The sequence below is a fragment of the Sinocyclocheilus grahami genome, unplaced genomic scaffold, assembly GCF_001515645.1.
Source record: "Sinocyclocheilus grahami isolate Dianchi unplaced genomic scaffold, SAMN03320097.WGS_v1.1 scaffold126.1, whole genome shotgun sequence".
Classification (NCBI taxonomy): Eukaryota; Metazoa; Chordata; class Actinopteri; order Cypriniformes; family Cyprinidae; genus Sinocyclocheilus; species Sinocyclocheilus grahami.
In genome coordinates, this window is record NW_015505305.1 from 1,758,043 (window position 1) to 1,771,304 (window position 13,262).

At 34.8% G+C, this 13,262-nt stretch overlaps 2 protein-coding genes across 2 annotated transcripts in view; both read right to left on the reverse strand.

Annotated features, from left to right (window-relative positions):
* LOC107590290 (pleckstrin homology-like domain family B member 2) overlaps positions 1-6,321 on the reverse strand; it is a 46,461-nt gene extending 40,140 nt beyond the window's left edge. Inside the window, exon 1 of the mRNA XM_016279000.1 lies at positions 6,054-6,321. Within this exon, the coding sequence (XP_016134486.1) occupies positions 6,054-6,077 (24 nt within the window). The 5' untranslated portion in view covers positions 6,078-6,321. The remainder of the gene's footprint in view (positions 1-6,053) is intronic.
* Positions 6,322-9,705: 3,384 nt separating this feature from the next.
* LOC107590291 (PI-PLC X domain-containing protein 3-like) overlaps positions 9,706-13,262 on the reverse strand; it is a 14,518-nt gene continuing 10,961 nt past the window's right edge. Inside the window, exon 4 of the mRNA XM_016279001.1 lies at positions 9,706-10,338. Within this exon, the coding sequence (XP_016134487.1) occupies positions 10,185-10,338 (154 nt within the window). The 3' untranslated portion in view covers positions 9,706-10,184. The remainder of the gene's footprint in view (positions 10,339-13,262) is intronic.

Sequence of the window (13,262 nt, forward strand, 5' to 3'; positions counted from 1 at the left end):
AAGTAACTTTGTAACTACATGTCAACTACATGTCAACTAATTCTCATTAATTTGCATCTACATGTCTACTAACTCTCAGAGTAGACTGTTAGGGTAGGTTTAGGGTTAGTAGAATAAGTTGACAAAGAAAGTGTTAGAAGATATTAAGCAGACAGTCTACTAATACTCTACTAACTGCTAGTTGACATGTAGTTGCAAAGTTAGTTACTGTTAATTGAATGTCTAAAGTGGACTATCGAAATAAAGTATTACCAAAAGAAAAAAAAACTAAACATAAGCCTACATCAGTTATACTGCTATCTTATAACTGATATAACCCCCCCCCGCCCCGTGCCCCCTCAAAAATCATGAGTGCATGACGCCCCTGTCCATAATGAATACTAAATGGGTATGGAAAGGCATGAATGTAAATTAAGTAAAGACAAGAATTACATTTTTGGGTAATTAACTCATTAAAATGACCCAAATAAGTTGTAATCCATTGTCCTTTCACTATGTCTGTTTAGAAAATTATTCTTAAATATTTACTCCAACATGATGGTTTAGATCATGTAAAGCCAACATTAGCAAACAATTGCTGGTTATCTGTCAGTTCTAGTTTGAACACCACTGAGTGAAACCAGATAAGAAAAAAGCTATTATGTTTAATGGCACTCCAGTAACAAGACACTCACAAACAGCCCCTGAGGGCCATAAACATCAGAGCGAACATACTCACACTCTCTAATCCAGCTTCCACACGTAACATACTGTAGGTTCGAATGTGTGTGAAAACGATCCCAAAGGAGAAAAAAACAGAGTGGGAGGAAAAGGCAGGAATGTTCCATGCCTATTATTTCCCACGAGTCACTGGGAGTGTTTGGCATGCCATGCCAGTGGAGATGTAGTGAGAAATGGCCCTTGCTTTGGTCCTGCCATCCCAGAGTTGCAGTTACCATAGAGAGGGTCCCATGTGCATTTCTGCTAACCCTGCTCACCCACACAGATACACACATTATATACTGTATATATATATATATATATATATATAGAGCGAGAGAGAGATGCTGCAAAAATTATTTGGACACTTAAGACACAGTTAAACTAATATTTTCACTGCATTAGAAACAAAATATCAAACCAAGTGGTTACAAATCCAAAATGCTGCTGGACTGCAGAACTGGCTCCAAAAATATTTTTAGGGAGGTCAGTTTGACTCAATTTCCATAATTTAATCCCCTTGTTTTTTGTAAAAGATTTTGCTTCAGAAGTGTTCTTGTGCTATCTTTCTTTAAAATAAAAATTATATTTTGTTATATCTTGCAATGACAGTCATGCATTTTAAGTGTTTCTCAAGTGTCCACATACTTTTTTGGGTTCTCCAGACCTGAAAGCCTGAGAGGAACACATGACCATATACCGCCTCACGCTGTTCCTATTTCCTCTGATACAAAACTGACTTCCCGAACGAGGTCATTGCTGTTCAAACACCCTCATTTCCAATACACTCGCCAAGGTCCAATCAGAGTGCACCTACAACCATGCTTCTATAATACTGTTTATCATGTTAGTAACATGTTAGCAGTTATGCTTGTAAGTTTACACATTCCTTGCAGAATCTGTAAGATATATGATATTTAAAAGTGATCATAAAAATTGCATTTTATTTAGCACTGCCCTAATATAACTATGTGATAAAACATTTAATAAACAAACACAAAGGTAATAGGAAACATGTACAACTTTTTAGGCCTGCTTAGGTACAATACTATTGAAAAGTTTGAGGTAGGTAAATTTTTTTTATGCTTTTGAAAGAAACCTCTTATGCTCACCAAGGCTGCAATTATTTATTCAAAAATAGGTATATAATAATAATAATACAATTTAAAATAATTAAAAACCATTTAATAAAATATAATTTAAAATAGTTATTTTAAAATAATAATTTAACCATTTAAATATTTTTCTATTTTAATATATTTTAAAATGTAATTTATTCCTGTGATAACAAAGCTGAATTTTCAGTACAATTACTCCAGTCTTCAGTGTCACATGATATCAAGAAACATTTATTATTATTATCAATGCTGTGTGCTTAAGTTAAAGTAATATTTTTGTGGAAACTGATACTTTTCCCATGTTTTTTTAATGAATCAAAAGTGAAACAGTATCTTCTGTAACAATATAAATTGTAACACACATATATATATATGTTTGTCATTTTTTTGTCAATTTAATGCAACCTTGCTGAATAAAAGTAATAATTTCTTTAAAAAAAAAAAATAATAAAAAAATAAAATAAAACTTCTTACTGACCCCAAACTTTTGAATGATAGTGTATATAGACAAGGTTATTTATATAAAGAACACTATAAACTCTCTTGATTTAAAGTGAACAGAAATTAAACAGTACTGCATTCACTAATTGAAACTAAGGTTAATTTACTATTTTTTTTAAAAAGGGTCAGCTTTATTTTTTTAAAGTCCTTTAGGATATTTAAGACCCATGTCTGGCCACATCCCAAGAGGGCATTTGACAATAACACAACCTACTTTACAGCTAAACAACAACTGCACATGAACCATAAACCCCTTTGTATTAGATCAAAAGGGTGCTTCTACTAAATACTGAGCAAAGGGTCTGAATACTTAGGACCATGTGATATTTCAGTTTTTCTTTTTTAATAAATCTGCAAAAATGTCAACAATTCTGTGTTTTTCTGTCAATATGGGGTGCTGTGTGTACATTAATGAGGAAAAAAAATTAACTTAAATGATTTTAGCAAATGGCTGCAATATAACAAAGAGTGAAAAATTTAAGGGGGTCTGAATACTTTCCGTACCCACTGTATATATACATACATTCTGAACATAGCCTTAGACACAAGAAATGTCATGAATGCAGGCTTTGTAGGCTCTGAATTTATAGTGTCATGTTAAAGAGATACTATGACATGTTTGCCTTTTATTAGGGGTCATCCTCTTTTGATTAAAGGTCACACACTCGCCTCTTTAACAATATCAGCATAGAAAACCCATCTGATCTCTTAAAGGTGGTGAAGCAGCACTGCTTATTTAGTCCAGTCTGTCACATGTGACAATGATCTCATTGTGCCTGGACCTCAGCTTAATATGGGATTCCCTTCATGGCATGCAGATCATTTACGAAGGGTTGAAGCAGCCCCCTTGCTTCCCCTGGACACACTCAATGATGCAAGATCTTTTAGGTAGACAAAACCCTCTCTGTTCTGAGTTTCCTCCCCTTCTAGTCTTTCAGGCCACTGAAAATCATTATGTGGCATAAGGAGGGTGGTAATGCTGTTATGTTTAAAAATAACAATAGTTAACTATAAAGACCATAATTGCGACAGCAATTTGGAACAGTTTGCAGCGGTAGGGCAAATGTGACTTGCAGATATTTTGTTTTTCAATTAAAGGTGCAAGGAACTGAATAAATAATTGACTTGCACCATAATAATGCAAGATTCAGAAAATTGTCTGAAAAAACACATTAAGACCTTTTACATCATTAACCCCAAATTCCTAATTTAACAAATGAAAGCGTGTGGAATGTTGTTACAGCTGCATCTGGCTGCAGGAATAAGAACCGAAAGGAAATCCACATTAGGCTGCAAAACCTTACGTAATATTATTCGTACAGTTTTCCTTTAAAGCACAGATTTCTTTTACCTTATTATGTAGAGCTTTTTACACATATAGCCAATTTAAAAGGTCAGTCTATTTGAAAACTTGTTGTCGAACTTTCTATACTGTACAAGTTTATGCAGCTTATTTTAACAAAAGGTTGACATTACATTAACCAAAACCACTTGTTTATTATTAATGGTGTATAATTTTATACATGTATAATATATGTAATTTGTGTTCAGAGATTAAAGTAATGTACATTTTGTTTCAATAATATTTAATTTTATATATTTTGTATTTTAATTATGCAGCATTTATTTAATTCTATATATAAAATACTACAAATGTTAAGACAATTATTTGACATTTTACAGACATAATTACTTTTATTAGGTTTTGGATTTGGATATATATTTAGACATTATCAAAGACTGCTTCACTGTCAGACAATTTAGCCTTTTCTAATCATCCAATTTTTGTTCATATCCACCTTATTTTTCCCACAAGAGAGGATGCGGCAATTTGTAAAACGTATGGGTTTGGCTTCCAGTATTATCCGCTTCCAGCTATTTTTAGCTGTACAAAACAGCTCGTTTTGCTGCTGGATATTGCAAATTTGTGTGTCATACCATATTATTTTAATGTGTCATCTTCATTATGATCACACTGGCTTAGTGCAAACAGTTTTGCCGTTTACTGCACATTGTTATTCTTCTCATTATTTCCCTACAGCGGCTAATGAACAGGAAGTCTCGCACATTCACAGAAAACGGCTTACTTCCGTGTTGAAATATAAGGTGGACAGCAAGTGCCACAAAAGTCACTAAGTTTCATACAATTCAGATGATGGGTTTCCCCTTGGTCCATTCGCCACGGGGCCCGGTCCGACTGCACCAGTTGCACCCCCCTAAGGACGGCCCTGTTCATTGAAACTATTTAATTCCACAGAAGGTTCAATGGGGAACTCAAAATGGTTCTTCTATGGCAGGGGTCTCCAAACTCAGTCCTGGAGGGCCGTTGTACTACAGAGTTTCCTCCAGGACCAAGTTTGGAGACCCCTGTTCTATGGCATCACTGTGAAAACCCCCTTTTGAAACCAAGAGTGTATGTTTGGTCCATAGTAAATCACCTGACTCTGAGGTGTTTTTGGATGCTAACAGACCTCATGCAGATGTTTTTTCTCACTGCAGGGGTTATACTGATTGCCAGAATCATCACTCAGCACAAGTGATTATTTTCTTTGTAACATCAACAACCTGTCTGCCAATGAGAACTGTGTGAGTCAGCTGGATCACAGGTTAACACACCTGAGCCCAATTGTGTGTTGAGTGGCAGGTCCAATGTTTTCACAATCATAGCATGTGCTTCACTTACAGCATCTAGCATCGCTCTCTGTGTCTGTCCGCATGTTTATTTCTTTTCATCCCCTCACACTGACTCATGAAATAATTGCTGCTCTTATGCATGTAACTATAACAATTGTGCTCTGAGTGTCATAGACTGTTTTTACAACCATAACATCTGGTTTGAGGGTTTATGCTGTTGTTTGTGCACAGATGGGTCATTTAAGTCAAATAAAACAAAAACAATGCATAAAAAACACAATTATAAACCTCAAATTGTTTGTTTGGTTCAGTTTGATCATTCCTTGTTCAATCAGGCAGCACTGTTTAGTGAAATCGCACCTCACGGCACTGTTTGCTTTCAGGTTGTCTTAAAAGTGTCTCTGGTATTTGATGTTTACTGTATGATGCCTATCTCTCAGTTCAGGGTCATGATTCAGTGCCCATGACGAATTCAACATACAAAACACATCTAGACCCATGCCATGACTTGTGCCAAGAGTTGATCATAGATTAAGTTAAATAAATACTGTGGCCAAAAAACCATTATCAATCATATTTATCAGTATTTGGCTTACAAAACTAGACATAAGCAAAAAGGAGGAGAATTAGGGACACTTTTAAAAAGCTAATTTTCAGTTCATTTGGTATTTACATGAATCATTTGTTTAGTTTTTCTTTTAGAGAAGACTGACTGAAAGCTTTTACACTATGATAGAAGAAGAGGAATTTTAGATGTCATAACCAAACTAATCAGCCTATTTGTGATTTTTAATTGAGAAATGATTTGTGTTGTGTTAATGAGTCCAGCTTGATGAAAATGTCATTACCATCACACTTCACTATCATCAAAGGAATATTAAAAAGCCACACCATCCCATATGTGTTCAAATATATTAACATAGATGAATCATAAACTGAAAAAGATAGATTTTCCAATATTTCAAATTAATATCCCTAATTAAAAATCGCACAGTTACATATAGACAGAAACTGTGCGCTTATTTCGAATAATTAAAAGAACAGCTTTCTATTAAATAAAGTTTTACTTTAAGGATTATTTGTGCAAAACACAAGTCTCACCATTGCCGAAACGACGTCTGTCATTTTGAATGGCAGCTCCAAAGGCACAGCGCTCTTCCCCAAATATCCTTTGCGGTTCCAAATGACAGAAAGAAAAAGATCAAGCCAATTCAATATTTCTCTTTCTTTGGAAACTCCACCTCGCCGCCGACCGTTATTGATAAAGCTGAAAACAGGCACTCTGTTACAAATGATTATTTCCAAAGAAATTAAGCAAGTCCTGTGGCTCTTTGGTGACTTAAAGGCGCTGTCCTGGCGCTCTTGGCCAGCGGCGACTCCGCTGTGCTATGGAATGCACAACAGCTGGAACTAGACCGTGCGCTGATGTGCGCATGCGCACTGGAGACGGCGGCGCGTGCAGTTCAGCCAGCACTGAAAATTCGCTGGTTCTTGAGACATGGAACAACACATTCACCTGCCTTTAATTTTTAAAAGCAACAGTTCGAAATTAACCAGAGATTATTGATATTCTTAATAGGCTACGTTTTCATCTTCACTATTTATTTGATCAAAATGTTAACATTTATATTAACAGCCTATGTGTAGGCTATATATAAGTTATTATAGTCTATATAAAACTTTATATAGGTTTATTTGTTATGTGCCATTCTTGTCAGATATTTTCTGCTTTGCTGTGTGCAAAGCGTGCATTTATTTAGGCTATCACTTCCTCATTTATTTCTTCTAGTCTCTTCACTGCAGTGTCATTCCTCACATTCATCCTTTCCCTGCATCAGGGACATTGTGACTATTATTTTTTAGTGTTTTGTTTGTTATATATATATATAATGCAATATTATATGATGAGTGCAGTATTTTCTTACAAGTTTAGGCCTACTTTTCTTTGCCAGTTCTTGAATTCTGATTCGAATATATCAAACAGCCTACCAAAAAGATAAAAACGATGATAAAAATCAACCAGTTTTGTCCACTCACAATTTTTAAAAATAAGTTATTATAGTCTATATAAAACTTTATATAGGTTTATTTGTTATGTGCCATTCTTGTCAGATATTTTCTGCTTTGCTGTGTGCAAAGCGTGCATTTATTTAGGCTATCACTTCCTCATTTATTTCTTCTAGTCTCTTCACTGCAGTGTCATTCCTCACATTCATCCTTTCCCTGCATCAGGGACATTGTGACTATTATTTTTTAGTGTTTTGTTTGTTATATATATATATAATGCAATATTATATGATGAGTGCAGTATTTTCTTACAAGTTTAGGCCTACTTTTCTTTGCCAGTTCTTGAATTCTGATTCGAATATATCAAACAGCCTACCAAAAAGATACAAACGATGATAAAAATCAACCAGTTTTGTCCTCTCACAATTTTTTTTTTAAATTAAGCTGCCAAATTAAAATATCCACAGTAAGACTATTTGTTTAATTAACATACACAATCTACAATGTGTGTCATAAATTCACACCCACCGCTGTTCACACCCAACATCCAGTTTGTGATTAGAGGTCACGTGTGGCTGAAATCTTTTGGTAAACAGGATGCTCCAGTGCACGCTCATAGAGTTTTCTTTATCTCCGAAGCAGCGGCGTGTAATTACACTGCAGTTAGTGTCCTTTTATATAAGTTACTGCACTGGTGCCGACATGAAAAAAACAACAACAACCCCTTACATTCTTTCAGAATCTAGAATGAAACAAAGAGCGGGAGTGAACAAAAGGAGAGGCAAGAGTGTGAAAGAGAGGATGGAGAGAAGGAATATTGTTTGTTAAGGTCAAGACCACTGGTCTACACTTTCATGGAAAGAACAAAGAATGTCATAGTTTCAAAATGCAGCTGGTCAGGTCGCTATGCCTTGAGCTTCTCAAAATTTTGACAAGATGTTTTTTTTTTAAAGGCCTGGAATTACATATCACTGGTATAGATGGATCCAGAAGTCTGACCCCTAAAATTCAGGTATTTAAAGCGCAGGCTTTGTATTTTTTATTTTTTTGGAACTGATTGATCGTATAGGCCTCATTGATCTGAGGTGATGTATTTCAGTTTTTGAGTGAAAATTGCATAAATTATCCACAAATAATGCTTTTACCACTCTGAAGCTGAGGTGCATAAGCTAATGATCAACCAGTTCAAAAAATAAATACAAAACCTGTGCTAATTGAAAGAACATTTTGCATTATTTCTTGGTCACTAATCAAATCCGCAAATTTATGACACCATGTGAATCCTTTGTACAGACAGATGTTCTTGCTTCCATTGAAGCTCGTTAGATCATCTCAAATCATGCTGGAGAACATGATCATCAGATTTTACACAGGCTTATAGGTTTCAGAGACTTTCAATGCAAAATGAAGCATTTTTTCAACCAGTTCAAAAAATAAATACAAAACCTGTGCTAATTGAAAGAACATTTTGCATTATTTCTTGGTCACTAATCAAATCTGCAAATTTATGACACCATGTGAATCCTTTGTACAGACAGATGTTCTCGCTTCCATTGAAGCTCGTTAGATCATCTCAAATCATGCTGGAGAACATGATCATCAGATTTTACACAGGCTTATAGGTTTCAGAGACTTTCAATGCAAAATGAAGCATTTTTTGGACCCTACACTAAATGGTTCCATAAAGCCAAAAATGGTTCTTCTATGGCATCACTTGAAGAACCTTTTGAAGCACCTTTATTTTTAAGAGTGTACGGTATGTCTTCTGGTTCAAAATTTGGCTGCATTTCTCATTTGAAATTCACTATCAATATCCAAACTGAAAAACTGAAGGGGAAACATTCCCTTTGCGATATCAGTGAACAAAAACTGTGATTTTAAAGCCAAAGAGAAAGAGAGCAGCTGTGCTGATTAGATCTGTCTCTATTTTCTTTCTCTCTTTGCTTTGAGCACATAATTGTTTCTTCATTGGATTCAAATGCTCTGTGTGGACTCGTTCACATGCTCCTGATCATTATCTGATGGCTTTCCCATCCCAGAGACCACAGAAAACATTCACTGGAATGTGGACATGGTCGCAGGGGACAGCAGGTGTGGAAGATCTTGCGCTCTGAAGGGCCCCTTGATGTGCAGACGCTCACATTGTTTCTGTGAATACTGGTAAGCACATTTTTTAAATACTGAAGAGCAATAAAACAAGCTGAGATTTAGGACAAAAATACAGAAGATGATTACACGTGATTCTATTTTTTTAAAGACATTTCAGCATTTAATTTAAAGGGATTAGGTAAATCTCTCAAAGCCTTTCATGTTTGTTATGTTGTTACTGTTTGTACCGTGTTGTTACTTAAAACTATTTACTATTTTTGGTAATTTAAATAAAACTGAAATAAAATAGAATCTAAATATTAGATGAAAAAAAGGTCAAAATTAGAAATTGAACTGAAAAACTGAAATGTTATTAAAACTAAAAATGAAATAAAAATAAATATATAAAGTTATAAATAAAAAACCCTAAATACTATAATAATATATAAATAGTACTTTTTTGTATTTTATTTTTTGTATCAATAAAAATTTATAGAATGTATTTTATTAGTCAAAAAAACTACTCATTCTTATTACTTTAATGATAAAAAATGATGATATATTAATTTTAAAAAAAATTATCCACCATAGTATTTATTATACTGGCAAAATTCGGAGAAAATCGAGGCAATGGAAAATCTGTTTATTGTTGTATTGGACCGGCTGTCAAAATAAGGTTCCTGCCGTGACCGTGACCCACATCTTCCAAACACGAATAAAGACCAGCAACTGCTGATCACATCAGGTATACAAATAAGCCATTGCTAAACCACTTTAAAGTGCTGAGATATTATATAAAATATGGGGACTTTTCATGATGCAACAAAAAACTCAATGACCCTGTTAGTTCTTGCTCTGATATTGTGATATAGAATAAACATTTAACATTTTTTAAAATGGTAAAAATATTATAACTAATCATAAATAATGACATTAGTTTCTTTCAGTACATGAAGTGTAGGTGAGCAACAGCTGTTGAAAATATTACTTTTGAGTTTCAGTGAAAAAAAATGGCCAAATAGAGCTCATATGGCCATAGGTATCAATCACTTCTTGATAATCACGTTGTGACCCCCATGTCATTCCAGGTCTTTGTGGTCAGCACACCTTCAGTCTTTGTGGCGGTCACTGAAAAGGTCATGTGCCTGGCCGATCTTGAATGAGGAGGTTATTTAATTTAATTACAGTGTTTGCGAAATCCACAAGTTCTACGAAGTCGGAAGTGATGATATTGACCCCATCTACGCCTGGCTTTTGTGCCTCCACCCACATCATTATAGTTGGAAGGTTCCTGTGAGAGAAACAACAGAAGCACATGTAAGAATAGACATGTAGGATGCATAATTCAAATAAATGCTGTTCTTTTGAAATTTCTATTCATCAAAATATAATGGTTTCCAGAAAAATATTAAAGCAGCACAACTGTTCTCAATATCAATATTAATAAGAAATGTTTCTTGAGCAGCAAATCTGCATATTACACTCATTTCTGAAGGATCATGTCATTGAAAATTGGAGTAATGGCTGCTGGAAATTCAGCTTACATTTTAAACTATATTAAAATAGAAAACAGTTCTTTTAAATTGTAATAATATTACTGATTTCACTGTATTTTTGATCAAATAAATGCAGCCTTGATGAGCATAAGAGATACCAACCCCTTTTGAATGGTAGTGTATAAAATTTGCATAAACACTTGAATAATCAATGCGACAACCCTCACTTGTCTACAGGGAACTGTTCAAATATTAGCAATTACTGTGTCAGTTCTATTTCAGGTCAGCCGAGTCAGCTCCGGCTAGAAATAAACTTCCCAAACTCGGCAGTCATCTACAACAGCGGCCCGGACAAAACCAGGAAATGGGAAGCTCAGACTGCGTTTATCCTGGAATAATAAACTATCCAACTTCCACACTCGGGCAGAATTAAACAGCTTCCTCCGAGACAGTTGTCTCACTAGGATGTCTGCTAAGACCAGCACAAGGCTCCATACTTCTGTGTCGGTCAGTATATGTGCTACTCTGTCCTATTAATTCAGACAGCATAAGTTCATAGGATAGGCAATGCTCAAAAGAGCATACAATATATAGTTTGTATACTATATGTATTGCACAATATGCAGATGTTCTGTATGAACAGATCAAAAGCCAGCACTGTATTTCAACAGGCCTGGGAATTTTTATGAGGGGCGCCTTCAACTGGGGCGCCCCTCATAAAAATGAGTAGCCTGGGACCTTAGTGGACCCCCCCATTGTGTCCCTAAGAAGGGTTTGTCCTCAAGAAAGTTTCCTCAGAGCCCACTTACCAAATTCGCAGTGTTTCTGGGGCTGCCACCTAGTGGATGATTTTAACATTTTTCCCAACACACAAGCTCTCTGACTGATATCTCATTTAAATATTGAATTAGATTTTCTGCTTTTATGTTAATTTTAGTTAAAGTTTTTTTGTAATTTTATTGTTTTTGTCATTTTTATTAGTTTTTATTTTTATCATTTATTTAATAGCTTTTATTAATTTATATTTCAGTTTTAGTTATTTTAGTGCATCAAGTTAAAGTAAATTAAACTAGCTGAAATAAAAATACGCTTTTTAAAAACTTTTTTATATTTTATTTTATTTTAGGTATCAAAAATGTTCTATGGTTTTGGTTTTAGTTAATTTGAATAACCCTGATTTTTTTTAAACCAATTTTGCAGCAGTAACTGCAGGTAAAGTTTCTTGTAACTGCTGATCAGTCCTGCACAACATCTTGTATTAGTTTTAGCTCATTCCTCAATACAGAACCACTTCAACTCTGTGATGTTATAGGTTTCCTCCTATGAACCGCTTGATCCTTCCACAACATTTCAATTGAATTAAGGTCCAGACTCTGACTTGGCCATTCCAAAACATTAACTTTGTCCTTCTTTAACCATCCTTTGGTAAAATGACGTGTGTGCTTGGGGTCGTTGTCTTGCTGCATGGCCCAGTTTCTCTTGAGACTCAGTTCTCGGACAGATGTCCTGACATTTTCCTTTAGAATTTGCTGGTATAATTCAGAATTCATTGTTCCATCAATGATGGTAAGTCGTCCTGGCCCAGATGCAGCAAAACAGGCCCATACCACGATACCACCACTACCATGTTTCGCAAATGGGATGAGGTTCTTATGTTGGAATGCAGTGTGTTCTTTTCTCCAAACAGAACACTTCTCATATAAACCAAAAAAATCTATTTTGGTCTCATCTGTCCACAAAACATTTCTCCAATAGTCCTTTGGCTTGTCCACATGATCTTTAGCAAGCTGCAGACGGGCAGTGATTTTCTTTTTGGAGATCAGTGGCTTTCTCCTTGCAGCTCTGCCATGCACACCATGGTTGCTCAATGTTCTCCTGATGATGGGCTCATAAACATTAACATTAGCCAATGTGAGAAAGGCCTTTAGTTGCTAAGAAGTTACCCTGGGTTCCTCTGCAACCTTGCAGACTATTATAAGTCTTGCTTTTGGAGTGATCTTTGTCGGTTGACCGCTTTTGGGGAGGGTAACAGTGGTCTTGAATCTACTCCATTTCTACACAATCTGTCCGACTGTGGATTTGTGGATTCCAAAATCTTTAGAGATGGTTTTGTAACCTTTTTCACCTTCAAATTAACAGCTAATCCTAGAGATTCACATACTTTTGTACCACACAGAAATATAACACTGGGTCATTTTTCGCAATAAATGAATGACAAAGAAAATATTTTTGTCTCATTTGTTTGATTGGGTTCTCTTTGTCTACTTTCAGGACTTGTGCGAAAATCTGATTATGAATTGGGTCATATTTATGCAGAAATATAGAAAATTGTAAAGGGTTCACAAACTTTCAAGCAGCACTGTGTATACACACATTTTATGTGTGTGAAGCGATATAATGTGTGTATATATCAGTGTTGTTTTAGTATCACCAATATGCTGTCATGGTTTTTGTTAATATTTTGAATTAGATTTTATTTTAATATTTTATTCATTTAGTTTTAGTTATTTTAGTACTTCAACGAAAACGATAATCTAAAATATGTTTTTACAGTTTTTTTTTTATTTGACATTTTATTGTATTTCAGTTCATTTTAATTTAGGGCTGTCATCAATTAATCGTATCCAAAATAAAAGTTTGTGTTTACGTAATAAACTATGTATATTTATATGAATATATAAATACTCACATATATGTATATATTAAAGAAATATTTACA